Source organism: Phoca vitulina, unplaced genomic scaffold, assembly GCF_004348235.1.
Source record: "Phoca vitulina isolate PV1807 unplaced genomic scaffold, GSC_HSeal_1.0 scaffold12, whole genome shotgun sequence".
In the NCBI taxonomy this organism is placed as follows: Eukaryota; Metazoa; Chordata; class Mammalia; order Carnivora; family Phocidae; genus Phoca; species Phoca vitulina.
Window position 1 is genome coordinate 13,912,689 of NW_022589715.1, and position 27,652 is coordinate 13,940,340.

At 49.5% G+C, this 27,652-nt stretch overlaps 3 protein-coding genes across 8 annotated transcripts in view; 1 reads left to right on the plus strand and 2 right to left on the minus strand.

The window, feature by feature from the left end:
- The window catches only part of ELMOD3 (ELMO domain containing 3), a 29,818-nt gene extending 25,115 nt beyond the window's left edge, over nucleotides 1–4,703 (minus strand). For 2 of the 6 annotated variants that reach the window (XM_032410567.1, XM_032410561.1), the window contains exons 1-2: nucleotides 3,788–3,847; nucleotides 2,164–2,450 (exon numbers count right to left, since the gene is read on the minus strand). In XM_032410567.1, coding sequence (XP_032266458.1) covers nucleotides 2,164–2,217 — 54 coding nt within the window. In that variant the 5' untranslated portion in view covers nucleotides 2,218–2,450; nucleotides 3,788–3,847. Of the gene's footprint in view, nucleotides 1–2,163; nucleotides 2,451–3,670; nucleotides 3,848–4,461 lie in introns of those variants that run through there. The other 4 variants (XM_032410565.1, XM_032410566.1, XM_032410562.1 and 1 more) reach the window with 4 other exon arrangements.
- A 70-nt stretch (nucleotides 4,704–4,773) lies between these two features.
- On the plus strand, nucleotides 4,774–19,360 carry RETSAT (retinol saturase). The gene is made up of 11 exons (XM_032410549.1): nucleotides 4,774–5,130; nucleotides 7,125–7,307; nucleotides 7,631–7,872; nucleotides 8,380–8,581; nucleotides 9,047–9,244; nucleotides 11,151–11,270; nucleotides 14,905–15,043; nucleotides 15,273–15,382; nucleotides 15,464–15,630; nucleotides 15,847–16,006; nucleotides 16,263–19,360. The coding sequence occupies exons 1-11, from the start codon at nucleotides 4,950–4,952 to the stop codon at nucleotides 16,400–16,402; spliced, it is 1,842 nt and encodes a 613-aa protein (XP_032266440.1). The 5' UTR covers nucleotides 4,774–4,949; the 3' UTR covers nucleotides 16,403–19,360.
- A 79-nt stretch (nucleotides 19,361–19,439) lies between these two features.
- On the minus strand, nucleotides 19,440–24,973 carry TGOLN2 (trans-golgi network protein 2). The gene is made up of 4 exons (XM_032410568.1): nucleotides 24,888–24,973; nucleotides 23,945–24,660; nucleotides 22,682–22,765; nucleotides 19,440–21,288 (listed from the first exon to the last, which is right to left on the minus strand). The coding sequence occupies exons 1-4, from the start codon at nucleotides 24,931–24,933 to the stop codon at nucleotides 21,283–21,285; spliced, it is 852 nt and encodes a 283-aa protein (XP_032266459.1). The 5' UTR covers nucleotides 24,934–24,973; the 3' UTR covers nucleotides 19,440–21,282.
- Nucleotides 24,974–27,652: the final 2,679 nt, after the last annotated feature.

The following is a 27,652-nucleotide window of genomic DNA, read 5'->3' on the forward strand; positions in this document are numbered from 1 at the left end:
TAACTAATAAAAAAATCAGTGCTACGTCAAGGCCCCAGAATTCCAGCTGATCCTGTTACTCTAATCCCTCCTACACATTTTTGCCAACTCTTACTCCTTAAACAGAGCTTTTTTTTTTTTTTTTTTTTTTTAAAGATTTTATTTATTTATTTGAGAGAGAGAATGAGATAGAGAGAGAGCATGAGAGGGGGGAGGGTCAGAGGGAGAAGCAGACTCCCTGCTGAGCAGGGAGCCCGATGCGGGACTCGACCCTGGGACTCCAGGATCATGACCTGAGCCGAAGGCAGTCGCTTAACCAACTGAGCCACCCAGGCGCCCTAAACAGAGCTTTGATTTCTTTATGACCAGGACACAAGAATGAATGCCTGAACACGGCACAGCTGAGCAAACTCCTCCACTGTTGGCCTCGTGATGCCTCCTCACGACTATTTCCCACTTCAGTCCAGTGAACACACTTGCTGCAGATCCTCTCACCTCCATCCCTTGGGTCATGTGGTCTTCCTCCGGAAGACACCCCTACCACCACCCCTTCTGCCTCCTCAGGGTGGCCTGCCTTCCCCACTGGGGCTACAAGGGTCTCTTCCCTTCTCAGTCCTATAGCCAGCCCTTCGGCGGGGAGGACAAGTCCCTCTGCAAGAGTCCTACGTGACAAGAAAACAGCTATTCGGAGTTGCTTCCTACATGTTTACAGTATGACAACCCTGCTCACAGCCAGAACCTGGACATTTAGATAAGCACCTGAGCTTAGGATTCTCGCCACGAGTTCCTGCCTTGCTTTTCCTGGGGCACCTTTTAAAATAATCACTTAGAGTTGAGCCTGAGAAAAGCTAGTGACCTCCCCTTTATAAGTAATAGGGGTGCTTGCTCCTCTACTCCCTATCTCATGCTTGCTCGTGATCTGGGACTGAGGACGGCCCCTACCTTGGCTCACTGCCCCCTCCACACACTCACCCCTGCCACGTTTCTGGGATCTGCAAGTAATAAGTCTTGTGACTCCACTTCTTTTTTGTGAGTGTGCTGAAACTGCACCGTCAATCAAAATGGCCCTAGAGTTTTCACTTCCCCCAATGCAGCCTATCTTTAAATCAGACCCTGCGGCTTTGAGTGGAGGAAATTTCTTTTACACCTCTATTTCTGATACCCATTAGCACAGTACGAGGCACAAAATATGTTCTCAAAAATTCTGATGATTCACTATGCTGAACAACTCCCTGCAGGGGTCTGTGTGCTTATGATTCATTCCATCCTTCCTTTCCCTCTCCAATTCAGTCCCCTCCAGTGGCCGAAGACTTCTCTCCTGGAAGAACAGTTCACCTGTCTTAGTACAGTGAAGAAAACCTCCCTGGGTTCCCAAAGCAAAGGCTTTGTCCCACAAGCTCCATTAAGACCACTTGTGGACCAGGTAGGGAGAAAGGCAAGGAAGGTAGGGTTAGCTGCCAGGCTCACACAAAGACATATCACACTGGACCCAGAGTCCTGAGGATAATCGAGCCAAAGCATGTGTTTGACAAGGGTCAATAAGGTAAACAGTCCAAATTGATAAATTAAAAATATCTTGGGGGATTCCTCATTGACATTCTCCTCTCACCCAAGTAAATCCAAAACAAAATCCCATGACTCACTTAGAAAATAAGCTACTAGTGGGGCACCTGGCTGGCTCAGTCTGAACAGTATGTGACTCTTGATCTCGGGGTCATGAGTTTGAGCCCCACATTGGGTGTAGAGATTACTTAAATGAATAAACTTAAAAAAAAAAAAAAAAGAAGGGGCACCTGTGTGGCTCAATCTGTTAAGCAGCTGTTTCTGGCTTGCGTCATGATTTCGGGGTCCTGGGATCAAACCTCTGCTCGGCAGGGAGTCTGCTTCTTCATCTCCCTCGCCCTCTGCCCCTCCCCACCTCCTGTGCAGGCATGTGTGCTAAACCTCTCTCTCAAAAAAATAAATAAAATCTTAAAAAAAAAAAAAAAAAGAAAAGAAGCTGCTAGCAAAGGCAACTGACTCAGAGGTATATGAATAGAAGCTTCTCCTACAAAGAGCATTATAATGAGGGTTTTCCCAAAACATTTTGAAAGTTCTACATTCTCTTGATATATCCTGTGTTATTACTAATAACAATATATCCCAAACGAACACCTTCTTTCTCAAATAGAAGGGCTTGCTTACCTGTCCATCTCTTAATCCTTTCTCATTATGGAAAGAGCAAGAGTTTTCATTCATGACTCAAAGTCATTTGTTCAAGTGAGCTTTGTCCTTGGGCTCAGAAAGGAGTCTAATAAAGTCTGAGATTAGAAGTATGGGGAGAGCCAGCGATCCGACTGCTCTACCTTTGCCTTCCTTCTTGGCGGTCATTCAGACTAAGAGTAAGTAAACAGTCCCCATGTGCCATCACCAAGGCTAGGAGGTTTCTGTGAGTACTGAAAGAAGTCCCTGAGGTCTCTGAAGTCTCAGTCCTATAAGAAAAAAAAAATTACGAAAGAAAACTAGTTTCGTCATTCAGTTAAGCAAAAATGGGAATGGATGATAAATGGTCAAAAATAGCCAACATCCAGGGGCACCTGGGTGGCTCAGGAGGTTAAGCACCCCGCTCTTGATTTCAGCTCAGGTCATGATCTCAGGTTCGTGAGATCGTGTCTCCAGTAGAGTAGGGCTCTGTGTTTAGCCGGAGTCTGCTTCTCTCCCTCCCTCTACCCCTCTCCCTGTTCTCTCTCTCTCTCAAAATAAATACATAAATCTTAAAAATAAATAAAAATCTTTAAGCAGCTATAAATTTATTCCGAATAAATCAGCTGCTTTAGTCAAATGCCTAATTCTTACTTTCCATGCCACTGGATGGAACGAAGGGGATGCTAGAGGTCTGAGGGTTGGATCATCAGTGTCCAGAAGGCAGCGGCAGCACCACTGTTTAGTGGTGAGGTCTGGTTCTGACAATGAAGTCACTGGGATCTGGGGGCAGCTTATCAAAGGGAGGAAGCTAATGAGTGGCATCCTGGTGGGTGGTCTTAGCTGAAGTGCTCAGGCTTTGCTTAGGTCGCAGACACAGGTTGGGTCTGGGGGCTTATAATACTAGGCCTGGTTCCTATGATGATAGAAAATCAAAATGCAACACACTGCCTAGCCTTCCTTGGTGAACACCAATATTGCACATGCTGCAGCTGTTCAGTCAGTTTGGCTAACTCTAAGACAGTCATCCCAGGAGCCCACCTTGGGAAGAGGGCTGGACAGGCCTGTAATTTATTGTGGAGGAACTGTACAACATGGATGACTGTTACAACAGTCTGGATCATAAGTGGGCAGAAAGCCCACACACAACTGACGGCCGTATTTCACAGACTTGGGTAACTTAGGAAGGAGGGTGGCCTCTCTTTGAGGTCAGCCCCTGACTGTGGGAACATGATCTGGATTCCCTAAGAATTGGCTGCCAGTAACAAACTGGAATCTTTGTCAGGTGGTAGGATGATTTCCTAGCACCCAGAATGGGAATACTTCCTGGCTATTGGGCTGGACATTTGGGTCACTGTAATTTAATGGGGAGGACAGTCTCTGTCCTACCTTGGTCATGGTACCTCAGGAACTAGCTCTCTCCCTCATTGTGTCCTCTGGGACCTCAGCATCTGGTTCCCTTTCCTTGCCCTCCTCCTTGACCTCCATGACACCATATAACAAAACTCACACAGCCAACCTTGGGAAGGTGACAGGCAGGGATGGTACCAGTGATCTCAGGAAGCCTCTTCTGTTTCTGTGTATGAAATGAATCACGCAGCACAGAAGCATGACCAACTTTACACACCTGCTAGTGCCTCAGTTCCAACTGGAGCTCTGGGGACTTCAACAGGGACAGTTACTATCTGTAATAGAGAAAGAAAAGAGCAAAAACTCCATCAAATAAGCCAGTAATGGAAGTTATGAAGTCATGCCCACCAACATTAGGCAACTTCCTTATAGTTGGGCCCAAAGAAATGGCCTTCCCATAAGAATGGGTCTTTTTCAAATTAAGTATGGTACTCCCACTCTAGGCAAGGAGCTACATACGATTTTCAAACTTCTTGCTGGAGCTTCAACTCTGTGAATAGGTATTTAATCCAGACACTGGGTCCATACTTTAAATACCAAATGCCCACGTAGGTCTGACAGTCCTTCTCTGATCCTTTCATCAGGCTTGTCGCTGGGCGGCTCCCCGGCCCCTCACTGCCCCCACGGAGGGCAGGTGCCATGAGGACCCAGGCAGAGGCTTGGGGGCGCCGCCAGGCCCCCGCCGCAGGCGACGCCATCCCAGGCGAGCGCCGCGGCCTCGGGCAAAACGACTGGCCACCCGGGGGCACGAGGCCGGGCGCTCGCCGGCTGTGACGCGCGGATCTCAGCAGGAATCTCACTCCATCAAGGTACCCCGCCAGACTGGGGCTGTGTGGGTTCCGGACGGAATCCTCCTCACCAGTTGGTGCGGAAAACAGGTAAGCAACTTGCCTCGGGTCATTGGGCGCGCCCAAGGCAGAGCGCAGACCACACCTCTGGCCTCCCGGGTCCCGGGCGAGATTCTCTCTCAGGCTTGCAGCTCTCAGCCTCGTCTCGGCCGGGGGCGACCATCTCCACCCCACGCCCGCTCCGCACAGGTAGGGGTTCGCTGGCCGCGGCCCAGAACCCGGGAGCCGTCGCGTCTGGCTCAGGCCGCCGGCCACGCCTCCCCGCGCGTGCGCACCGCGTCCCCACGCAGCCTCTCCGCCCCCAGCGCCCCGCCTTCTGGCCGCCCGGGACGCTTAGTACCCGCAGAGCCGTACGAGCCGCCGGGAGGGACAGTCCCGGCCCGAAGGTTCTGGCTTATCAGTGGTCGAGGCTGCCTCCGCCTCCCCGCCCCCCCCACCCTCGCCCAGAAGGACTCAGAGGCGAGGCGGAGCCCCTGCCGTAGAGGCTGGGCGCGGTGGTAGCGGGCCCCGTCCTCGGACCCCGCCAGCGCCATGTGGCTTTCGCTGCTGCTGCTGCTGCTGCTGCTGGCAGTGCTGCTGCTGACGGTCCTCTGCAAAGGGCACCTGCGGCTGTACGCAGGCAGCTCCCCGAACCCCTTCTCCGAGGACGTCAGGCGTCCCCCCGCGCCGCTGGTGACCGACAAGGAGGCTAGGAAGAAGGTTCTCAAGCGAGGTCAGCGGGAAGGGACCCTAGGCTCCAAGGCTGCACTTGGGCGGCTTGCATTCCTATTCCAAGAGGGAGAGCTGCTGTCTACCTGGGCCTCAGTTTCCCCATATGTAAAGTGTTGGGAGGGTTTCCTTGCACCGGCAGGCGCCCCGCCTTATTGTCTGCTACCGGTGAGAACCTATGCCCTGGCAGGCCCCGGGCCATAGTGGCCCCATGGGCGCGGTCCCGTCCTCTGCATCCCAAAGTCATGGTTTTGCCAAGAACAGGTCCTCGACCAGCAGGATAGACAACAGACCTTTGCCCCATTTGGTTTATAGGACCTTACCTTTTTCACTTGCCCTCCCCCATGGTTCAGAGGGGTGGAGGAGCTGCACATTTCTTCTAACCTGTGTGGGAAATTGTATTTTGCCCATCAAGTGATTTGACTAGTTATGCTTCCTCCCAAATCATATGGTTGAACCCTTGTTCTAAAACTTTGGGAGAACCTCAGCAGGATGCCTCAGGCTCAGAGCTGCTCCTTAGTCAACCAGAGTATCTCCACACTCATCTTTAGGACATATTTTGGGGTTCCTCAAAAGGTTTAAAGAAAGAGTTGTGCTTTAAAAAAAATTAGATTCCCTCTTTGATCTCCAAGGTCCCTCCTACTTGTAAATTTTAGAATTCTGTGTGACACATCTTGTGACACAGGCGGAGACAATACTCTTTTAAGTGGAAAGACTGTTAGTCTGAACTTCTGAGATCAGGGTTTTAGCTTGAACTCTGTCACTAATTTACTGCATAACCATTCACAAGTCACTCCACTAATCGTGGGTTGTTCTAAAAATGAGATGACTAGTGTAACTGTTTTTCAAACCAGGTTGTGATATCAGTAAGTAATGAAATCGATTTAGTGGGTTGCATTTCAAAATGTAGAATAGAAAATATGAGTCATCATACATAGTTCTGGGAAGTATTGTATTGTGAAACTTCTGTTTCGGGTATTTATATTATATACTTATTTATAACCTGGGTTGTGATATAAAATGTGTTTTTCATGGGGCACCTGGGTGGCTCAGTCGGTTACGCGTCTGCCTTCGGCTCAGGTCATGATCCCGGGGTCCTGGGATCGAGCCCCACATTGGGCTCTCTGCTCGGCGAGAATCCTGCTTCTCCCTCTGCCTGCCGCTGTGCCTACTCGTGCTCTTTCTGTCAAATAAATAAATAAAATCTTTAAAAAAAAATGTGTTTTTCACTATAGGTTTTTCTGAAAGTGTTTGAAAAGTTTTTCAAGTTCTTTTGCAGCTTGAAAAATTCCAAATCTCAGTTCTTCAGGAGTGATCTTTAAAGAACAGATTTTGTGTTGGAAATGCCCATGTAGCACAATGCACTGTCCGGCTTCATCTTGTTTAGGTGCTGGCCCCTTAGTTCTGCCTCTAGACTTCCCAGATATGAAGGGGTGGTACTGTGATTTCTCAGCTCTGTCCTGCTCAAGCTTCTGCTTCAGGATCTTGACGAACCATCATAGGACCAGGCTGCTCCACTCGTGCCAATAGACCCTGTATTTTCCTAAGATAACCAACTTGTGAATGGACAGTTCCATGAGCCGGCAGCCTGCCCACAACACTCTCCTCTGTCCCCCATCTCCTCGTTTTCTTTCTTTCCTAGCTCTCTATCCACACGTAAGTTTCTCAGCCTGTATTACTGTCAGCTTTCTGATTTTGATTGTGTCGTGGTTTACTGATTCCTACTCTTTTTGATAGTAGGGAAAATCTCTAGGTACATACTGGTTTTGATTACATCAATTCAACTCAAACCAAATCGCTGTCTTTAATCTGCCTGGCTGGTCCTGAGAATTTCCCAGGTGAATGGGTGGAGTTACTTTAGTCAGTTGCTCCATGCCGAACTCTCTAGAGTTTACTTGCATTGTATAAGCTAGCGGAGTCTTCCTTGGTGTCCATCTCTTTGCTTTCTCGCCGCCCCTGCCTGAGAAGCTCACCCTCCATCTCTTCCCTCTGCGGTAGCTTTCTCAGCCAGCCGAGTGCCTGAGAAGCTGGATGCAGTGGTGATTGGCAGTGGCTTTGGGGGTCTGGCTGCAGCTGCGATTCTGGCCAAAGCTGGCAAGCGAGTTCTGGTGCTGGAACAACACAGCAAGGCAGGAGGCTGCTGTCATACTTTTGGACAGAGAGGCGTTGAGTTTGACACAGGTAAGGCTTATGTGGGAAGGGCTTAGGAGCGTGGCTCTATCTTCAGGAGGCTGGGGGCAGCCATTGTGGGAGGATCCTGGACATGTCTATTGTTTTGGAGGCACCACTTTCTTTGCCTGACAGCCATAACTTTACCGGGTGCTGAACTGGGCAGAGATTTGGTGGTTTATGTTGCAACTCCTCCCCACAGAAAGGGTGGGCAGCGCCCTCTGGGCATGGACTCAGCCAGGCAGGACTACCTCTTTCACCTTGCTTCCTTATCCACCTTTCCAGGGGTCAGTCCCCTTATCCCTATGACACCTTGTTTTTCTGTCTCCCAATAGGAATCCATTATGTTGGGTCCATGCAAGAGGACAGTATTTGCCGTTTTGTCTCGGATCAGATCACAGAGGGGCAGCTGGAGTGGGCTGCCTTATCCTCTCCCTTTGACATCATGGTATTAGAAGGGCCCAATGGCCGAAAGGAATTCCCCATGTACAGTGGGGAGAAAGCTTACATTCAGGGCCTCAAGGAGAAGTTTCCCCAGGAAGAAGCTGCCATTGACAAATATGTAAAGCTGGTTAAGGTAACATGGACATGCTGAGGACCCCCTGTTTATTCCTGACAAGGCTGACCTTCTTCGTGGGTGGAGTGACTGGGAGGCGCGGCGGGAAGGGAGGAGCAGTCAAGTCTGCCCTGAACTCAGCCCTTACCCCTAGTTGGCCTTGGTGCCCAGCTGGGCCCTGTCTCTGGAGCCTGGACTCGGCGGCTGCCACTCTCACTCTGGCCTCTGGGGGGCACCCTGTTCTCCTTTCTGACAAGGCTGGCTTCTACCTATGTGGTCAGATCACACCCTTTTTTACTTCCTCAGAGATCAGATGGGATTTTTCAAAGGGAATTTGGGCAGGAAACTGAAAAGGAGAAAAGGACTTATCTGAATGTGGAATGGGAACGATTTTTAAAAATCCAAGTTCTGCCAGGGCTAAGGGGTGCTGGGCCCTGGTGCTGGGCTGGTGCAGGCTGTTGGAATGGGGATTCTGTTACAGCGTTCTAGAGATGGGACCTGTTCTCACGGCTCATTTTTTTCCCTCAGGTGGTGTCCCGTGGAGTCATCCATGCCATCTTGTTGAAGATGCTCCCGTTGCGCATAGCTCAGCTCCTCAGCAAGTGTGGGCTGCTCACCCGGTTCTTTCCATTCCTTCGTGCGTCCACCCAGAGCCTGGCTGACGTCCTGCGGCAGCTGCCAGCCTCCCCAGAGCTCCGGGCAGTGCTGAGCTACATCTTCCCCACTTATGGTGGGTACTGGCTTTGGGTCCTGGGCGGCTCCTGGAGGAGGAGGGGCTGCCCTCTTGGCTCTTAGTATTTCTTCCTGAGACTGCTTGACTAACTGAGATGGAGCAGTAGATACCCAAGGTCTGCTGGAGCTTCTGGATGAGAAGTCTAGCCACCTACCTGCTGGACTCCCTGGTAAAACTTCCCTTCATCCGTGCCCTGGATGGTTTTCCTTTTCAACCAACAATGTCCTCCCTCGTCTTGGCAGCATGGCACTTTGCAGGAGGACATTCCCACTGGCCTCAGGATCTGTCAGGTGCCCTGTGTTTGGATGGAAACAGGCCCTCTGGCTGCCCTTAGCCCTGGGGATCATTTGGATCCTGGGATGGGTAGACTCAGGCTGCGTGCTTTTTGACAGGAAACTGTGTTCCTTTCTAAATGGTGCTGCCGTTGGCTCTTGCCTCATCGCCCCTTCCTTCCTTCCGTAGGTGTGACCCCCAGCCACAGTGCCTTTTCCATGCATGCTCTGGTGGTTGACCACTACATAGAAGGGGCCTTTTATCCCCGAGGGGGTACCAGTGAAATCGCCTTCCACACCATCCCTGTGATTCAGCGGGCCGGGGGCGCTGTCCTGACCAGTGCCACTGTGCAGTGTGTGTTGCTGGACTCAGCTGGGAAAGCCTGTGGTGAGAGCCCTGCATCATGCTTCCCGGTCCCCGGGCTGGGGTGGGACAGAACTGGGGTGCAGAGACAATCAAGCACTGCGGCCACAAGGTGGAAGAACTGACCTCACGGGGAGTTCAAGGCTGAAACTGCCCAGAGCAGGAGCTTGGGGAGAGGGATTAGTCTGGAGGTAGAAAGGAGGCAGGAAGGATAAAGGATTGACTGTTCCCCCAAAGGACAGTATTTACTCATTTATTCAATAGGTAAAAATAGTTATCTAGTAATCCATAACCTCCTTGAATATAGGGGCTGTGTCTCTGTAATCTTTGTAGATCTTGGCACATAATGGAGGCTCAACACATATTTGTTCAGTGATGGAATGAATAAGTAACCTGGGCACTCCAAACGGCAGTGTGGAGACCAGCAAGATGCCCTACCCTCAACCTGTAAATGGCAGCTGGAGCCGAGAATCTCATTAGCCTGGCTCAGGCCCTTTACTGCTACCTGCACAGAGAGTCAAAATTCCACTGTGGATGAATTCGTGAGAGGGTGTATGCAGGGAAGGACTCTGGTACATAGAATGAACAGGCCATCCATGACTGGGGGCTGCTTAAAGAAGCATCCGGGAAGGAGACACAGAGAGGCTTGAGAGAACGGGGCTGATGTGACAGTGAACTCACCAGAGGAATCTTGCAAGGAAGAAGAGGGGAGTGGATGGCCCAGTGCACAGGAAAAAAAAAAAAAAAAAAAAAAATCTAGGGGGAAAAGGCCAGGAGTGATCTCTGAGAATGCTGTGTAGAAGAGACCAGGAAGTTGTCGGGTGATAAGGGAGAGGTGGCTGTCAGTTGTGTGAGATTTTCTCTGATGTCCAGAGCAAGTTCTCCTCACAGCTGAAAGAGGTCCATGAAGCAAGGTGGATTGATCAGTTTAATTAGATCAGTTCAGAATATTGTATTTTTCAGGTGCTAGGTGATAAAAGATGGAGATAAAAACCTAAGATGGCTATAAAGAAAATCTGTAACTCATGAAGTTTCCGGCCTCATAGGGAAGATCACTGAGATATAATTTAAAGTGTCAGATAGAGGTACATCCTAAGAATGGAGGAAGGAGGGTAGAGGTGCTTGAGCCAGCTCATTAAGGGTGAGAAGAAGCTAGCCCGAGGCTTTGGGATGTTATTCCAGGCAAGGGGAACAGAATGTGCAAAGGGACAGATGTATGAAAGAGCTGAGTATTTTTAGGCATCTGGAAGTAGTAGGTTGAACCCTAAGAAACTGCCTTCTTTATTTTTTAAGTAGGAGCCCAACGTGGGGCTCAAACTCACAACCCTGAGATCAAGATCCAAGTCAGACGCTTAACCAGCTGAGCCACCCAGGTGCCCCAGAAACTGCCATTTTTATAGGTCAATTAATGGTTGACTATCAGCTGTTTCATATGCTGCCCCCTAATAGTTTAGTGAGTGCGGCCAGAGATGACACTGGAGACATAGAAGGGCCCAGACCTTGGAAGGCCGGTATGACTTTGGAGTTTATCTTACAGAGGTTGTGGTGTCGCCAGAGGCTTTCAGAGTATTTTGGAAATAGAACTCTGGCAGCAGTGAAGAAGGTCCTGGGATTCCAGTGGAAGGGTGTCAGCCCATGAGCTTTGTTGGGGTTCGTGTGGAGGTTGTCAGGTTTGACTAAAGAAAAGGGTGCTCCCATGGGACGGGGAGAGGGCCAGGGAAGGTAAGGGCAGGAGCGGCTTGGGATAGGCACAGAGTGCTCGAAATGTTGCATTTGCTTTGCAGTTTTGCCTAGAGCCTGGCCCTAGGTGGGCTGGATGCCCAGGTCTGAGAACATGAAGTGTAGGCTGGGGGAGAGATCTGTGTGAAATCTGCACCTTTCTCTTCCTCCTGGAGTGCACAGAGCCTCAGCCAAGCTCTTGTGCCTGCAGGTGTCACTGTGAAGAAGGGTCAGGAGCTGGTGAACATCTATTGCCCCATCGTGATCTCCAATGCAGGACTCTTCAATACCTATAAGTACCTGCTGCCTGAGAACGCCCGCTGCCTGCCAGGTAAAAGACCGGGCTGTGTTGCTCCTCCGAGCTCCCAACAGCACCCCTCTGGGGCTAGCCTGCCCAGCCAGGCTGGTGCTCTTTCTCCTTCTGGCTGCCCTATGACCGCCCTTAAGCAGAACAGGTAAGCACGCGCACGCTGTCTCCAGCATCTGTTCCCAGTAAGGCCTCTGTGTTTAGGGGTTGGGAAGCAGCTTCCCTTGTATTGTATCACCCCCAAAGAGCCCTTGGTCCTTATCTCTCACTCCATTCTTGGCATATTTACCCTCTCTCCCCTATAACCTCACCCACTTTGCCCTCTCCTCTTTCAAGGCTCCATTCCAGGTTGCCCATTTCTAGTTTCTCCAGATCTTAAATCATCTAATAGTTCATGATGGTCGGTAGCATCCTAAAGGAATATTTCTTGGGTTTTCACGAAGTTTGTGGTATGAATCCTGCTTTTTTCCTTAATTTCTCACTTATTTTGAGTGGGAAAGCCTGTTCTGACAGTATCAGTAAGGGAAGCTAAGGCCGGCATGGAGAAGAAAGGCTTGCTATAATTGTTGTGTTTTATTTGGGACCCAAGGTTATACTTTTTTTTTGCCTCTTTCAGGAACCAGCTCCTTATTAAGGCTGAGGCTGCAAGAGGAGTACCCTTCTGGCTTTCTTCTGTCCCTTGAGCCCTGGGCTTGTGCTTGAAATCTGGGGCCCAGATAACACTTAATGCAGTCATCTCTTCTGCTAGGCTGTGTCCAAAAATATAGAAGTCTGATTTGGGGGGCGAGGAGGCATAGCTATGGGTGAGGGCTTCCTTGGTAAGTCTGTGTGAGAGGCTTTCCCTTTGACATTGCACATGATCTTCATTGCCGCCTGGGAGAGAGATGTCATCATCCTAACGTTTATGCAGGAGGTAGAGAAGTGAGGTGAAGTGACTTCCCAAGGCCACCCAGGTGAAAGTAGCAAAGCGGAGATGAGAACACTGGTGTGTCTGACTTGAAAGTCTGGGCTCTTGGCCCGCTTTGGACTAAGGAACATGGAGCTTCCAGAGAAAAGGCCTCACTAAAAAGGGCAGGAGAGCAGGCCAGCCCACAGGGAACCGAGTAGCCGAGCCAGAGTTGAGTGAGATGTTACCATTTTGAAATGGACTTTAGGATATCACGTAACCAGAAGCTGCTGGTATGATCTGAGGACAGGAGGCTGGCTGGCTAGGTGGGTAAGAGACAGTTCTAGATAAAGGCCTCTGGCTGGGGTGGGAGATGGGAGAGTGAGGAACAGCTCCAGATGCGGTTGGGGTGGAAACCATGGCCTTCAGTAGTACATGGAGGAGCCCAGAGAGCAGTGGAAAGGAGCTCTCCACTCCAGAGGGTAGGCTTGTGGCTGCTCTGGAGGAACTGAGGAAGGTGGGCAGCAGAGTGGGTTCAGTAGAAAAGTGATGTCCTAGGTTTCCTCACGGGGGAGAAGGCAGGTGGCAGTTGTGATGATCTCTAAGATATGAGCTGTGTTTGACGGAAAACCAGCCTTTTCATCTCTTTGCCTCACTTAGCTGGGCCTCAGCCAGCATCTGCTGCCAGCAAAGGCCTCCCTTCCCTCACACTGCGTGAGCTGAGTGAGGTGAGGCTGACTGGCCGGTGGCAGGGCAGCTGGGCAGGGCTATGTGGACTGACAGACTTTGCCTTTGGTACTTCCTGCCCCCGTCTCCTGGTCTCCCAGGACCTCTGAACCCTGGCCCTGTCCTCTGATGCGGTCCCAGTGCCCTCCCCGTCCCTCCACCCCTCCTCCCCCGGAAGCCATGTTGCTCTCCCTTCACTATCCAGTTCCGGTTACAACGTTTACTGCTTTTATGTCTCTTATTTAATGGCACCAGCCCCACCTGGCTAAAAAAAACAATTGTCCCGCTTGGATGGGGAGTTAGAAGCTGCCTCAGATGAATCCCAGTTTGAGAACATTTCAGGCAGTGGCAGTGAGGATGCTTAACTCAGGAGATCCCAGGTGCTGGGACTCCTTTGTTTCCAGCTGCTTTGGGGGTAGGGATTCTCGTGGGTCTGTCTCCCTCTCAGAGATGAGAACCAGGTATCTGGGGGCCTCTGGGGCAGGCAGTGCCAGTGGCCGTCAAGTGTGGAGGAGGGGTGGTCAGGCAGAGGGAGCCTGTATGAATGGGAGCACTTTTCTTAATTCCGCGGCTGAGCCTCGAGGAGGTTCCTGGGGATGGTTTGGAGGGGAAGTTGTTTGAGTGGGGAAGACTGGTCCGATGGTATCAGCAAGGGAAGCTAAGGCTGGTGTGGAGAAAAAAGCCTTGATATCATCGTTGTGTGCCTGATCTGGGGCTCAAGGCTCTGGTGTTCTGCCAGGGATGTGGTTCCCGGATCACATCCCTCTAGTTGGAGAAAAAGCAAAGTAGTTGCTATTCTTAAGGGCCTCTGAAGACCTACAGGGTCTCACTCCCGGGCACCCCCCCATTTTCCCCATGAACACCCCCACCACACCTGGCAATGGGGAGCTGGCAGTGAGGTCGGCCCCGGACGCTGGGACACAGGCCCCGGCTGCCCCTGCGGCTCCACAGCAGCCCTGGGCGCCCTCCTGTGGCTCCGGAAGCCGGCGCTCCCCTTCCCTGGTCAGCACGCGCCTGCCGGCCACCGTTATCTGCCTCACTTTCCGCCCACAAGTGGCCTCTTTGGCACGACAAATTCTATGCTTACCCGACACAGAGCACTCAGTTCTTTGTAGCCTCTACGGGGAAAGCCACCTTCTTTCAGGAAAGCCGCCTTTCCAGTAGACAGGCGTCGTATCTGATTCCTTGTAGTGTCCCCAAGGCCTAGCAGAGGATTCGGCACATTTATTCCTCGACAAATACTAGTTCAACAAATTAAGCAGAGCACCCAGTGGCCGAGTTACCCTTCAGGCAGGTGGTGGTCCTGGGAATGGGAACGAAGGATAAGACTTTGTGGGAGCCATTTCCAGAAAATTGGTCTGGGGTCATTTGTTGAGAGGTGGGGAAGCCCAGCTGCTTGTCTGGGGACATCAGATGGCCCTCAGAGAGGCTGTCACCTTCCTCCATCGTGCTCTTCCCTCCTCCCCTACCTGAATCCTAAATGCCAGGTGTCAGTAATGTGGTTTGCATTTATTCATCTGCATTGCTTACCATTTTGAGGTCTTGTACTCCCTGTACAGCGTGAGGAATTACGCATATTCGTTCACTAGGTGGCCCGTATTAAATGTAATACGGAAATCAAGGCTTATAACAAAGTAGTGTTCATACGTGTGGTCTGTATAGCGTGGAGCCTAGGAATCCGCTCATAACTTCAAGCCATTAGGGGAAGACTGGAGGCAGTGAGCCCGGGACCGTGCTGTAGCCCTGGGCCAGCTTAGGGAAGCTGGGCCTCCTGGGCTTCTAGGGACGCTTAGAGCAGCGGTGGGAGGAGGCAGATGAGTGGGAACCTGAGGTTGGGTTCTTCACAGGCAGGAGACAGAAGAGCAGCACCCCACCGCCCAGCCCCCCCCCGCCAAGTCAGTGTTGAAATAACAGTTGTAAAAACGGCCCGGGTGCTAGCCGGCCGCCGAGGGCAAGGCTGAGGATAAAGTGAGCAAGCATCCGCAAGTCTGGGGGCAGGGAGTGGCCGCTGCAGCCACAGTTCCCGCAGCCCTGACACTTTGGCAGGGGTGAAGCAGCAGCTGGAGATGGTGCGGCCTGGCTTGGGCGTCTTCACCATTTTCATCAGTCTGCGAGGCACCAAAGAGGACTTGGGTCTGCAGTCCACCAACTACTTTGTCTACTTCAACACAGACCTCGACAAAGCGTAAGGCATGTGTGCCCATGGGGGGACAGGGCATCAGCACGGGCCCACAGCCCACAGGGCTCTTGCTTCCTCCGTTGACGCTGGACAATCAGCAGCAGGATATGGACTAGGCCTTAGCTTCATCCCTGGGCGGGGGGGCGAGGGGGGTGTCCCTGGGGGTGACCTGTCCTCCAGGCAGTGCCGGTGACAGCGAGGCCTGGGGGTCGGCAGCCACGCTCCTCGCCCCCAGGATGGAGCACTACCTCTCGATGCCCAGCGAAAAGGCTGCAGCACACGTGCCCTTCCTCTTCATCACTTCCTCGTCAGCCAAGGATCCCACTTGGGAGGACCGGTTCCCAGGTGGGGCTTTGGGTCCTGGGGGGGTGGGAGCTGGAACAGGGAAGGGGCCTGGCAGGAGTGACCCTGGCTCTGTGTCCCCAGACCAGTCCACAATGATCGTGCTGATGTCCACCTGCTATGAGTGGTTTGAAGAGTGGCAGGAGGAAGCGACAGGGAGGCGGAGCAGCGACTATGAGACCCTCAAAAACTCCTTTGTCGAAGCCTCCCTGTCGGTGGTCATGAGGCTGTTCCCCCAGCTACAGGGGAAGGTAGGCGGGTAGACTGTGTGCTAGTGGCAACAAACCTCTTGGTGACATTTCCTTGTCTTTTGGGGAGGGAAATAAAGCCCGGAGACAGCGAAGCTCAGGGAAGGGCAGGGAACCCATGCAGGCAGACAGCTCAGTCAGGGAGAGCAGAAAAGGGAGGACATGAGGATCTCACAAGGCCCCGCTCCCACCCTTTGGCTGCCTTTTTTGTCTCCTCAGGTGGACAGTGTGGCCAGAGGGTCCCCACTGACCTACCAGTTCTATCTGGCTGCTCCCCGGGGTGCCTGCTACGGGGCGGACCATGACCTGGACCGCCTACATCCTCACGTGATAGCCTCCATGAGGGCCCAAAGCCCCATTCCCAACCTCTACCTGACAGGTACACAGACTGCCACATTTCTCCAGGGCCTGAGACCCTGGGCTTCCCTGTCACCCCAAGTACTCTGTTCTGTCCTCAGGTCCAACTGTCCCCTGCAGCCTTCCACATGGGGATGGGCTGCCCCAGCAGGCTGTGGCCCCTGGTCCTGATCTAAAGTCATCTCTGGGTGGCCTAGCTTGGAGGGATGAACATGAGGAGCCCTTGCCCCCCACCCCCCGTGGAAGGATGCTCATGGGCCTCTGCTCTTGTCTCCTAGGCCAGGATATCTTCACCTGTGGGTTGATGGGGGCCTTGCAAGGGGCCATGCTGTGCAGCAGCGCCATCCTGAAGCGGAACTTGTACCTGGACCTTAAGAAGCTTTACTCAAGGACCCAGGCACAGAAGAAGAAGAATTAGTTCAGTAAGCAATGAGTTTGAGGAATCCCGCCGGATCTATGGCACAGCCCTTGATTTAGCTATAATGTCTTTCTGTACCGGTTCCCTCCTCACATAAAGCACTCTAATTTGTTTCTGATTTCTGACTAGAGGTCTGACACACAGGTCACAGTCCTTAGATCACAGTTCTCAAGCAGCAGCTCTTCAGCTGGGCAGGTGGTGAGCTCAGACCTCTAACGTGTTGTCCCTGCTAAAAGGCCCGGTGTGGGCCGGTGACTTGGACAGCCTGTCAAGCAGCGCTTTGCATACCACACTCCCATACCGCCCAACTCCGAGCAGTCAGAAGTCAAGTATCCTTTTGGTCAGGTGGACGGGACCTTCGGTGTCGGCCAGCTGCAGCAGCTTGGTCCAGCCGTCTCGAGGCTTCTCCTCGTCCATTCTCCACGCTGTGCTGCAGCAGCTCCACGCTACTGGGGATAAAGGGTGCCTGAAGAGGTTTTCGTCAAAACCTGGGCATGGTTTTGCTTGTAGTCCCATAGGTTCAGAGGCCCCCAGATCCCATTTTTGTTGGTTCCAAGGGCTCTTTCAGAGGGTGGGGAAATGCCTCTGATAGGCTCAGTGTGGCTGACTGAAGACATTAGTCAGCCAAGTATATGTTAGAATATCCAACTCATATACAGACAGGCCCTAGGCTGGTCTTCCTTATTTCCAAGGTGACGCTGGGTCTTCAGTGGGCCAGCACCAAGATACCCTCATGGAGCTCAGTACTGAGCCTCAAGGTTTATCTTCCAAAAATCCACAGCAAAGGGTGACATTAGCAGTTGGGGCACAGGACTGAAAAGATGACTTCACTGGGGTCGAAGCAGGCTGAAAGAGCATTCCTGGCCAAGGGTATAGCAGAGGACAATCACAGAGGTAACTGGAAGACAAATCAGCCATCAGCCAGCTACCTCCTAGACCCAGAGGTAGGAAGGAGTGGGGCTGGAATCAGAATCAGGATCAGAATGTGGAAAGCTACAGAATGTGTGCAGAGGCCTGGGATGGGGTTCCTGTTTATTGGTACATATGTAGGGATTAGATGGGAAGGTGAACAAAGGCTTTTTCACTTATATTAGACCTCATTTCTGTCGATCTTATTACCATTTTAATAAATTTAATGATTTTATAGCTTTAATATTTGAAATTTATTTTGGTTTCTGTGCAATGATACAAAACTACATTGAAATAGCATTCAAAGAAGCTCAGTAAAACATTATGTACTGAAAAATACTTATCATTAGACCAAATAAGCTTTAAAAAAATAAAAGTAATTATATAGTTAAGTTAAAGCTGAAAATATAAAACATTGCAAAAACAGTGGCACTCTACTAATTGGGTAAACAAAAAAGGGAAACACATTCAACAATCATTTATTAACATGAGAAACTTCTGAATTAAAGGAATATCTACGAGTGTGAGGAGGCTGGCTTTGTTGGCAGCCTGAAACTACACAGCTCAGACCCAACACTGTTACAGAGGAGTTTCTCAACTAGGACATTTAGGAAATTGACATGTGACTTGTGGGACTAGCTGAGTTGAGATTCAGTCCTTCTCTGGATGAACAGTTAAATGGAACCAAAAATCTCTTCCCAGCCCTCTTCCTTAAACAAGGCAGTGTCAAAGGCAACCTTCCCAGCAAGATTTTTCAGAAAACAGCTGGCCGAACTACAGGGTCTGGTGTCTGGTGTCTAAAATACTCTCCTCCCTGTTCAAATGATTCAGAACATGTGCAAAGCGTGCTAGCTTTCATCACATATAAATAACAGCATTATGTATCAAGTTACCCTGTAAAAACAAGGAGCAGGCTTCCTTTTTTTGATTTAAATGACATGAAGTAGAGAAAAAAACGAGAATCACCATCAGGGGAATTATAGAGGTTTATAATTCTATCACCAAATGTTTCATTAAAAGCCATCATGGGAAAAGAAATGTCAGCATATACATATAGCTGATTGTCAGGTCTTTCCGAGTTGTTACAGCCTTTCTAGATAGACTGGCCTTCACTCCCCACAGAGTCCAGAAGTGGATTCTTTAAATAATTCTTCTACTCAGTAATCTGAGATCAGCTATTCGATTTCCATTTTTTCTTTGCAGAGGGGAAACAAACCCCTCTATTGACATCCATGACTAAAGCATCGATTCCTCCTAATAGAAATCACCCTGCAACCAAAAGCTGGGGCAGGAAAGCAAGCACATAGCTGTCTGGATAGGGGTGCCTCTCATGGCTCCATGTGCTTACCTGCCCCCCCACCCCCCACCTCCACCAAGAGATGCCTTAGCCAGCTCATCCTCCTCCACATCATCTCTAGAAAACAGGCTTCCAATAGTTTATCTTCAAAAGGACAACTACGGAGAAAACAAGTTTTCCACTGGTGTGAGAGATTTCCTTCAGTGTAGTTTCTAAAGCGAAACTTAAATTCTATCATACTTCTTTAGCACAAGATACAATACTTCTCGGATGCTCAAAAAATGGAACTATGTGGACTCCACAGAATACTTATTTTGCATCCACTTGATGCAAACCACCCTCTTGGTTCCTAAAACCAACCTTTCTGCTCTCCTCCCTACAAGCAAAATCCATCAAAAAGGGACAGCAACCAGTAGCCAGGAAGAGCTGTGTGAGACACCTAAGTCACACTCCTATGTCCTGAACAAAGAAAATGTCTCCTTGACACTGAATCCTGAAGTACCTAAGGAATGTCACTATACCGTAGGCAGATACGCAGATGGTGCCAAGGGCACTCCTGTAAGCAGCTTAGTTTTTTGGGGAAGAGACCAGATAGAGACATCAGATAATGTCTACCCCCCTTTTTTTCTTGCTGGAGTTGCAAAATTTGTGACTGGCATTATTAAGTTAAAGAGTAGAATGGAGGGGCGCCTGGGTGGCTCAGATGGTTGGGCGTCTGCCTTCGGCTCAGGTCATGATCCCAGGGTCCTGGGATCGAGCCCCACATTGGGCTCCTGGCTCAGCGAGAAGCCTGCTTCTCCCTCTCCCTCTGCCTCTCTCCCTGCTCATGCTTTCTCTCTCTCTCTCTGTATCTCTGTGTCTCAAGTGAATAAATAAAATCTTTAAAAAAAAAAAAAAAGAGTAGAATGGAAAGAGCCAACCCTGTGTGGTGGGGGCAGTGAAGAAGGTGCCTGGAAAAACCTGAGCTGGGCCCTGAAGGAACATTTGGGGGAGACAGGTGAGAGAAGAGAAGGGAGTGTACCCTAACCAAAGAACAGCCATGGGAAGCCAGGGAATAGAGGACACAGCAAGAACAAAAAGGCACAGAAGCCTAGATGGGCCTGACAAGAGGAGCCTCTGGCCTGGATAGGACGCAGATCTACAGAGGCCTGAACGCTGGAGTCTATAAAAGCTTGATTCTCTAAGCCATGAGAGGTAGACAGGGGAACCGTGATTTTATGGAATGCTAGGAGAGCCTGACAGAAAATTCCCTAGACAGAGAAAAGCATTATGAGGTTGGTGCACAGGTAGAGAGAATAATGCCAAGAGCATTCATTCATTCCTTATCTCCATAAATCTCAAGTCAAAGCCATGCTCTGTTTTAAGCAAGGTGCAAGATAATGTGACAACAGGCTGGTCCCTTCTACAGACTGGCTTCCTCAACAGCATAGAATTCATCCCACTGCCCTCACTTCCCACATTCTTTATTTTTCCCTGAGATCAGCTATTTGATTTCCATTTTTTCTTTGCAGAAACAACTCTCTCTAGGCTATAATAGGGTAGCACAACTAGAGCAGATTTAAGGAAAACTTCAAACCACAGCAGGATCCGAGATACTACCTCAGCTACCCCTGAATTTCTTAAATTTTAATAACGTCTGACCATGGGGTGGGAAGAGAATTTTTACGAATTACCCTTGGCATTTTATATCGGATGAGAGAACCATTTACTAGAGTAAGGTAAAAGAGAGTACAGTTAGTTTCTGATTACAAGTCTATTTTGTCTATTTTAGGCAACAAAGGCAATACAGAGTTTGTGGGAAACCTTCCATAAAAGCCCTTTGAAATAATGCAGATCAAAACGAAAACCGTCCTGCATATCTTATGCGAAGCCTGAGCTTACCCTATTTTAAAAACTTTGTTACAATTATGAGTATAGAAGAACAAAGTATTTCAATAATCATAACTGTATTTTTAAAAAATCTATAATGGGAACCATGGCTTTACAGCTTTACTCCCAGAATCCCCAAGTTCAGTCAGGACAACCAAATGGAAGTTGACTTTGTCTTAATATGAAAATATCGGAAAAATGTGAAGGACTTATGCTAGACAGGTTGGACTTACAGGCAATAAAGCACTTTTTAAAAGCTGTTTTGGTTTGCTGCTGGAGCCTCTGAAGAGAGTTATGTGTTAAAGTAGCCCTGTGCCCATCAGCATTCACCTCTTCATCTTTTGTAAAGGGCACATCCCCCCAAAGTAAGAGGCCTTGGTACAAGAGCACCTCATCCTGCAGAGAGTTTTCCTAGGTCTACAAAGATAAATAGTGGTGGGACAATGCTCTTTTCAAGGGATAACTACTAAATGGCCAATGCCCAAGGGAAGGCAGTCAGCAGCAGTAGCCTGCCTGGGGCTGAGATCTCCCTTTGGTCACAGCTGGCTTCCCACATGCTCTCTCTATTCACAATCAGAGGAGGAAAGGATAGAAGACACCAGCAGAGATAATGGGGACACAGGCATACAAGGTCACCAAAGTGCAGGTGCAAAAATCAAAGCAATTCCCCCGCCTCTGCCTGCCCAGACTTGCCACCAAATCCTAGAGGAGGGGGTGTCTCTTAGGTCACAGTACTTTTTTTCTTCATTTCTCTCGATTTAAAAACAAATCAGCAGGGAGGACAAAGTTCTCAAGAATGGAAAAATCAAATCTGAAACGAGAGCAACACAATTCATTGGTAACATTAATCTCCTTCCAGAGCAATACACCTCACTGCTATGATCTTAGGGGAAAAAAGATCTTATCGGGGCGCCTGGGTGGCTCAGTTGGTTAAGCGTCTGCCTTCGGCTCAGGTCATGATCCTGAGATCCTGGGATCCAGCCCTGCATCAGGCTCCCTGCTCAGTGTGAAGCCTGCTTCTCCCTCTCCCTCTGCCCTCTTCCCCCTGCTCATGCTCTGTCTCAAATAAATAAATAAAATATTTAAAAAAAAAAGTCAGTTTGAAATCAAACATACACTAGAATGATGCACACTTGGTGGAAGGAATATAGGAATCTTGGCTTCTGCTTTGTACCATTCTGTGTTGTTTTGAATGTTTACATGTGCATTTTTTAATTAGAAAAAAAATGAAAGGGAAATAAATGCTTAAAGTCAATTATCTGGAAAGGTACTAGGCCAGGGCTAAATTGTGAAGCTGACCTACTGGGCTAGTTAGCAAAGGTGTTCAGAGGGGCTTATTCCGTTGCTGGCATGAACTGTACATGTGAACTGTGTTCCCTGTAGGAAGTCTTGGAACAACTCACAGTCAGGCCACCAACCACTTTTTACCAATGTCCTGACTGTCCCCACACAGAAGGGGAAAGGAGGGGTGCATGCTGGCAGCAAAAGGCAGTGGAAGTACCCTGTTCCCACTCAGACAGGCTGCCTTTGGGGAGTCTTGCTCAGCTCCTGCACTGTGGGGCGGAAGGAAGCCTCTGCTTTCTGGCAGGCCTGGGTCGGCCGCACTCAGGAAACCTAGTCCATGGTGCTACGGGCTGATCTGGGGAGTGGAGGCCTTTATGTCTCTGGACTCATTTGTATGCAGGGAGTGTAGTCTAATGCTTCGCTACCTGACGCATCATTCCTCAGCATTTGGCATCACCTAGGAACTTCCTAGAAATGTAGAAACATAGATTCCAACCGGTATGTAATGATTCAGATTTTGCTTTTTCATCACAATTCCCAGGGTGGTTAATGTGCCTACTAAAATTTGTGAAGTGCTGGTTCAGTGGCAAAAAACACAGGACAGGTGCCTAGGGACTTGCCATCAGGTCTTGATTTTGCCACAAACTTGTAGTAGGAACTTCGGGGGGAAAAAGCATGTTTCTGGGCCTGACTTTCCTCATCTGTTGAGGGAGGGAGCTGATGTAGAACACATGAAGGCCTCTTCCAGCTCTCATGTTGCAGACATATATATAATGGATATCTCTGCTTTGTGGTCTGCAAAGGGCGGGGCAACGGCGGCAGCAACCCAGAATCAGCTGCTGCCTCTTTGTCAGATGCAAGCGCACTGCTGGGCCTGAGACTGCATATCCCTCCCGCACACCTGGGGCTCCCTTCCTTACCTTCTGGTCCAAACGCTGGTAATCACTGGCCTTTGGGCGCCGAGTGACTTTAGATCTTTTTCCTTCTAGGACAAAAGCAATAATCTGGGGAAAGGAAAAAGAAATTAACAGGTGATTCTACAATAGCATATTTCAGTCTCTAAAATCAGGTCACCACCTAGTAGTACATTTGTTAATGACCCTGACAGTACAACCACAAAGAGGCCTCTTTAAATTATAAGTTTTCAGGAGGACAGGGCCTCCAGTTACATCAGAATCTTTTATACTGCCAAACAGGAAATGACAGATGAAGGAAGACTGTTCTGGGCTTTAGCTTGTGGGAGTCTGTGTGATTTACTCAAGAGCACAAAGATCTGCCAACTGCGCCCCAGACAGCTCTAGGATAAGACATTCCTTTTTTACTTACAAGCAATAATTATTTCTTATCTGCAAATGTACTTTTTCTCCCCACACCTTGTTTCATTTTAACCTTACCACTTTCACATCTGAGGTTCCTGTGTGATGAGCACTTGGATGTAGAATAAGGAACACACCATTCTTATTAAATGTCTTCCCTCATTCCTCACAGCCATAGGCATACTGACATCATGAATTGAACTCTCCAATTTTAACCAGGCTATAGAAACTACTAAATTCTTAGGGCTCAATAAGAAATGCAATCATTTTGTCATCAGAGTGGTTGCTAAGCAACACAGATACTACTCCACACCAAACCCTGCTATAAGATGAGTGTATCCATGCAATTTCTGGCCATTCTTCTAATCAGAAACTCAACTGATTGTAGAAGATAGTTCCTGGGCTCTCTGCTGTTGATGTCAAAGACTATGTAACTACTCTTTCTGCCATTGCAGATGGAAGATAAAAGCTTGGGAAAAGAAACTAGAGATGATGCACGATCTTCAGAGTGGAAACAGGAAGATAAGTAGTACTCTACTTACAAACTGTCAGGTACTCAGGTTCTCTGAGGCAGTAAACGATCTAAGTTTAAGATTATGGGAGGAGACCCCAATTTAGGTCAGATCATAATAATGTCCTCACTTGGCACCTAATGCAGCAGCAGAGGGTACTCAAAGCAATCTGACATGGAAGAAGATGATTTATAAAATGAGAGTAAAGAGCCCTAGCAGAATCTGAGGAAAAACTGAAGTCTGTCTTAAAATCCCCAGGGCTCACAGGCAGATGAGTGAGAGATACTGGCCCACACACCAAGCTTTCAGGGTGGAGGAAATCCCATTCCTCTTCTTAAGGCAATTCTTGACTTACCTTCCGTTTGTTGTGATAGGCGATGTAGAGGACAGCAACAAGAATGGCTGCAGTCACCAGATAGGCAAAGAAGTGGCTGCTCTCTGCACTAGCACTTCCAAGATTGTCCTTAAGAAGGTCATCATTCCCTCCACCCATGGAATCCAAAAGTGTCCCTTCACGGTTCTCACTGGAGGCAAGGCCAGGCATTTCTTTCTCTCCTTTGGGTGGTGAATCTTCTTCAGGCTCTGTATCCCCTTCCTCGGCCTTCTTGGGCTCCACATCTGTAAGCTCTGAAGACTTGCCTTCTCTCTCCTGCTGTGGAGAAGTGGGTTTCGAGTCTAGTGATACTCTCTCCCCAGATTCACTTCTAAAAGCATGCAGAGAGGTATCTTCGTCAGCTGGTATGTTTAAGTCAGGCTTGGTGGGCTCCTTGTCATCAGAGGAGGGGTTGGAGACCAGCTTGTCAGGGCCTTCTCCCGTGGATTGCGGCTTGGGCTTCTCCTTGGCAGGGCCGTCTCCCGTGGACTGCGGCTGGGAGCTCCCCCTGGCAGGGCCGTCTCCCGCGGACTGCGGCTGGGAGCTCCCCCCGGCAGGGCCGTCTCCCGCGGACTGCGGCTGGGAGCTCCCCCCGGCAGGGCCGTCTCCCGCGGACTGCGGCTGGGAGCTCCCCCTGGCAGGGCCGTCTCCCGTGGACTGCAGCTTTAACTTGCCAGACTGTTCTTGTGTTCGGATCACTGAAATAGAGAAACCAGTTGGTACTGAAGAAAGAATGGCCAGGAGAAGGGAGCCCTCAGAGCTAGAAGAGACCGAGGCAACAAGCGAACGGGTGAGGTGAGTGATGGCAAGCGGAGGGGTGGCTATGGCAGGGAAGAAACGAGTTCAGAGAGCGACCCGGCTGCGGTGAGGACGGTGGGCCTGAGGGTGACAGTAGGATTATTGGGGGTGGGGAGGGGGGTCTTACCCGCCACCGCGACGCTCAGCAAGACCAACGCAACCAGGAACCGCATCCTGCACTGATTGTGCTTCCGCCCTCCACTGTTCTCGCGAGATCCGTCCGCGCACTCTTAGCGTTCATAGCTCCGCCCCTTCCTGCGCGCGTCTTTCCGCCGCACGCCCAGGCGAGGGGAGGGGCTTAGGAAAGGGCAGGATTGGACGGTGTTTCCGCTCTTTCGCTTCGGCTGGGGCTGCGTAGCTCAGTGCAGGCGTCAAGCGGTTTCTTTCTTTTCCAGGTTTCTTCGCTGCGTAGCCGCCGCCACAAACGTCACTCCATTTTACCTTCTTTTCCCTTGTACTTCCGAGACAGTCTTGGCAGAGCCAGAGCTCCCTGGCCGGCGGATGGCCCCACGGGACTGAGGTCGCTTCGACCCGGCTCCTCGGCTCCATCCTCTGCTCACATTTTTAACTTTCTCCCTTTCTCGTTGTTCTTTGCTCGTAGCTCACAAACGTGTTGCGCTCAGGTCTCTCCGATCTGGAAACAAAAACTGATCCCGTCATCTTTGTAGCGGGAGCCTTCCCATTCCAGCTTCTCTTTCCCGACCCCACGGGGACTGCCCTCCGAGGTCCCCAAAGATCTTTTCTAAAAAGTACATCCTTTTTCTGGTCATGAAAGTTATTCATATTCACGTAGAAGATTTAGTGAACGTATTTATAGAAATAGAAAACAAAATCTTTATCCCACTCTTCCGGGATAATCACTATTAAAGTTTTAGTGCGTTTTCTGTCTTGCAAACATTTTAATATTTTTGATTTGGTAATACATCCTAGTGGTTCAGAAGTCAAAGTGAGATTTTTTTTTTTAAAGTATACGTCAGAAAGTTCTTGCTCCCTACCATTCTACAGGTTACCACTTAGTTTATTGTGTTTCTATGTAGTGTTTTATTTATTTTCTAGTGGGTTTTTTGTTTTTTTTTTTAAGGTTTTATTTATTTGAGAGACACACACACAGAGCACCAGTAGGCAGACGGAGAGGGACAAGCAGACTCCTGGCTGAGCCGGGAGCCCAACATGGGGATCGATCCCAGGACTCTGGGATCATGATCTGAGCTTAAGGCAGACACTTAACCAACTGGTGTTTTGTTTGTTTTTTAAAATATTTTATTTATTTATTTTGACAGAGAGACAGTGAGAGAGGGAACACAAGCAGGGGGAGCAGGAGAGGGAGGAGCAGGCTTCCCTCTGAGCAGGGAGCTTGATGTGGGCTCTATCCCAGGACCCTGGGACCATGACCTGAGCCAAAGGCAGACGCTTAACGACTGAGCCACCCAGGCGCCCCTAGTGTTGTTGTTTTTTTTAAACAAATACAAATGTACTTATTTTTTCCTCCATCTTTATTGGTGTATTTCTTTGTTCTTTTTTCTATGCATACTCATTTTCCTCCAAATTGGTATCATTGGGTAAACAGTTTTGTATCCCACTGTTTAAAGTACTGTTTATATTAATTGCTGCTTTAAATCGTTGTATAATCATTTGCCAGGTTAGCTGCTTTGTAGACTGGTTTTAAAAATGATAGGTCCTGGGCGCCTGGGTGGCTCAGTTGATAAGCGACTGCCTTCGGCTCAGGTCATGATCCTGGAGTCCTGGGATCGAGTGCCACATCGGGCTCCTTTTCTCCCTCTGACCCTCCTCCCTCTCATGCTCTCTGTCTCTCATTCTCTCTCGCAAATAAATAAAATCTTATAAAAAAAAAAAGGTCCTAACTTAATGGAGCATGCAATCTAATGGGGAACACAAATATTAATCAAGTACTTACACAAATTGTGTGTGTGTGTGTGTGGTGTGTGTGTGTCTGTGTGAGTGCACGTTCTAAGAAATGCCAAGAAAGCAAAGTGCAGAAACCGTGAGCTCTATTGAGAAAGGGACCTTTGAGCTGAGGAGCAGAGAGTGTAGGTATTTCCTAGGTGAGGTTGAAGGGAAGAGGATGAGCTCTCTTGGCTGAGTGTACAGCATGTGCAAAGGCCTGGAAGCAGGTGGGAACCTAATATTTTTTGGAAGTCTAAAGATGAGAACAGAATTGCCAGATAACAGAGAATAAGGAAAATGGCAAGGAGTGAGGCTGGAGCAAAGCTAGATTTAGGAGTAAATGATCTGGGGGTTGTCCAGAATGTAAGTCTTTGTGCGACACAAAAGTATATCAGAAAATATTCCAGGGGCGCCTGGGTGGCTCAGTCGTTAGGCGTCTGCCTTCAGCTCAGGTCATGGTCCCAGGGTCCTGGGATCGAACCCCGCATTGGGCTCCCTGCTCGGCAGGAAGCCTGCTTCTCCCTCCCCTGCTCCCCCTGCTTGTGTTCCCTCTCTCGCTGTGTCTCTCTGTCAAATAAATAAATAAAATCTTTAAAAAAAAAAAAAAAAAAAGAAAATATTCCAGTTAACTCAGGTTGAAATGTAATCCCACCAAGAAGGACTACAGCCGCCAGGGCAAATAACACTCCTCTGTAGTCTGTTGAGTACAATATTTAGGTTACGTGTCATGCAGTTCCAGTCAATTGAAATTCTTCAGAATTTCAAGGAATAGTACGTGGCATAGAGATACAGTTTTCAGGACCCAAGTATTTTGTTTGTTTGTTTTTATTTTTTTTAAGATTTTATTTATTTGTTTGATAGAGACACAGCGAGAGAGGGAACACAAGCAGGGGGAGTGGAAGAGGGAGAAGCAGGCTTCCCGCTGAGCAGGGAGCCCGATGCAGGACTCGATCCCAGGACCCTGGGATCAAGACCCGAGCCGAAGGC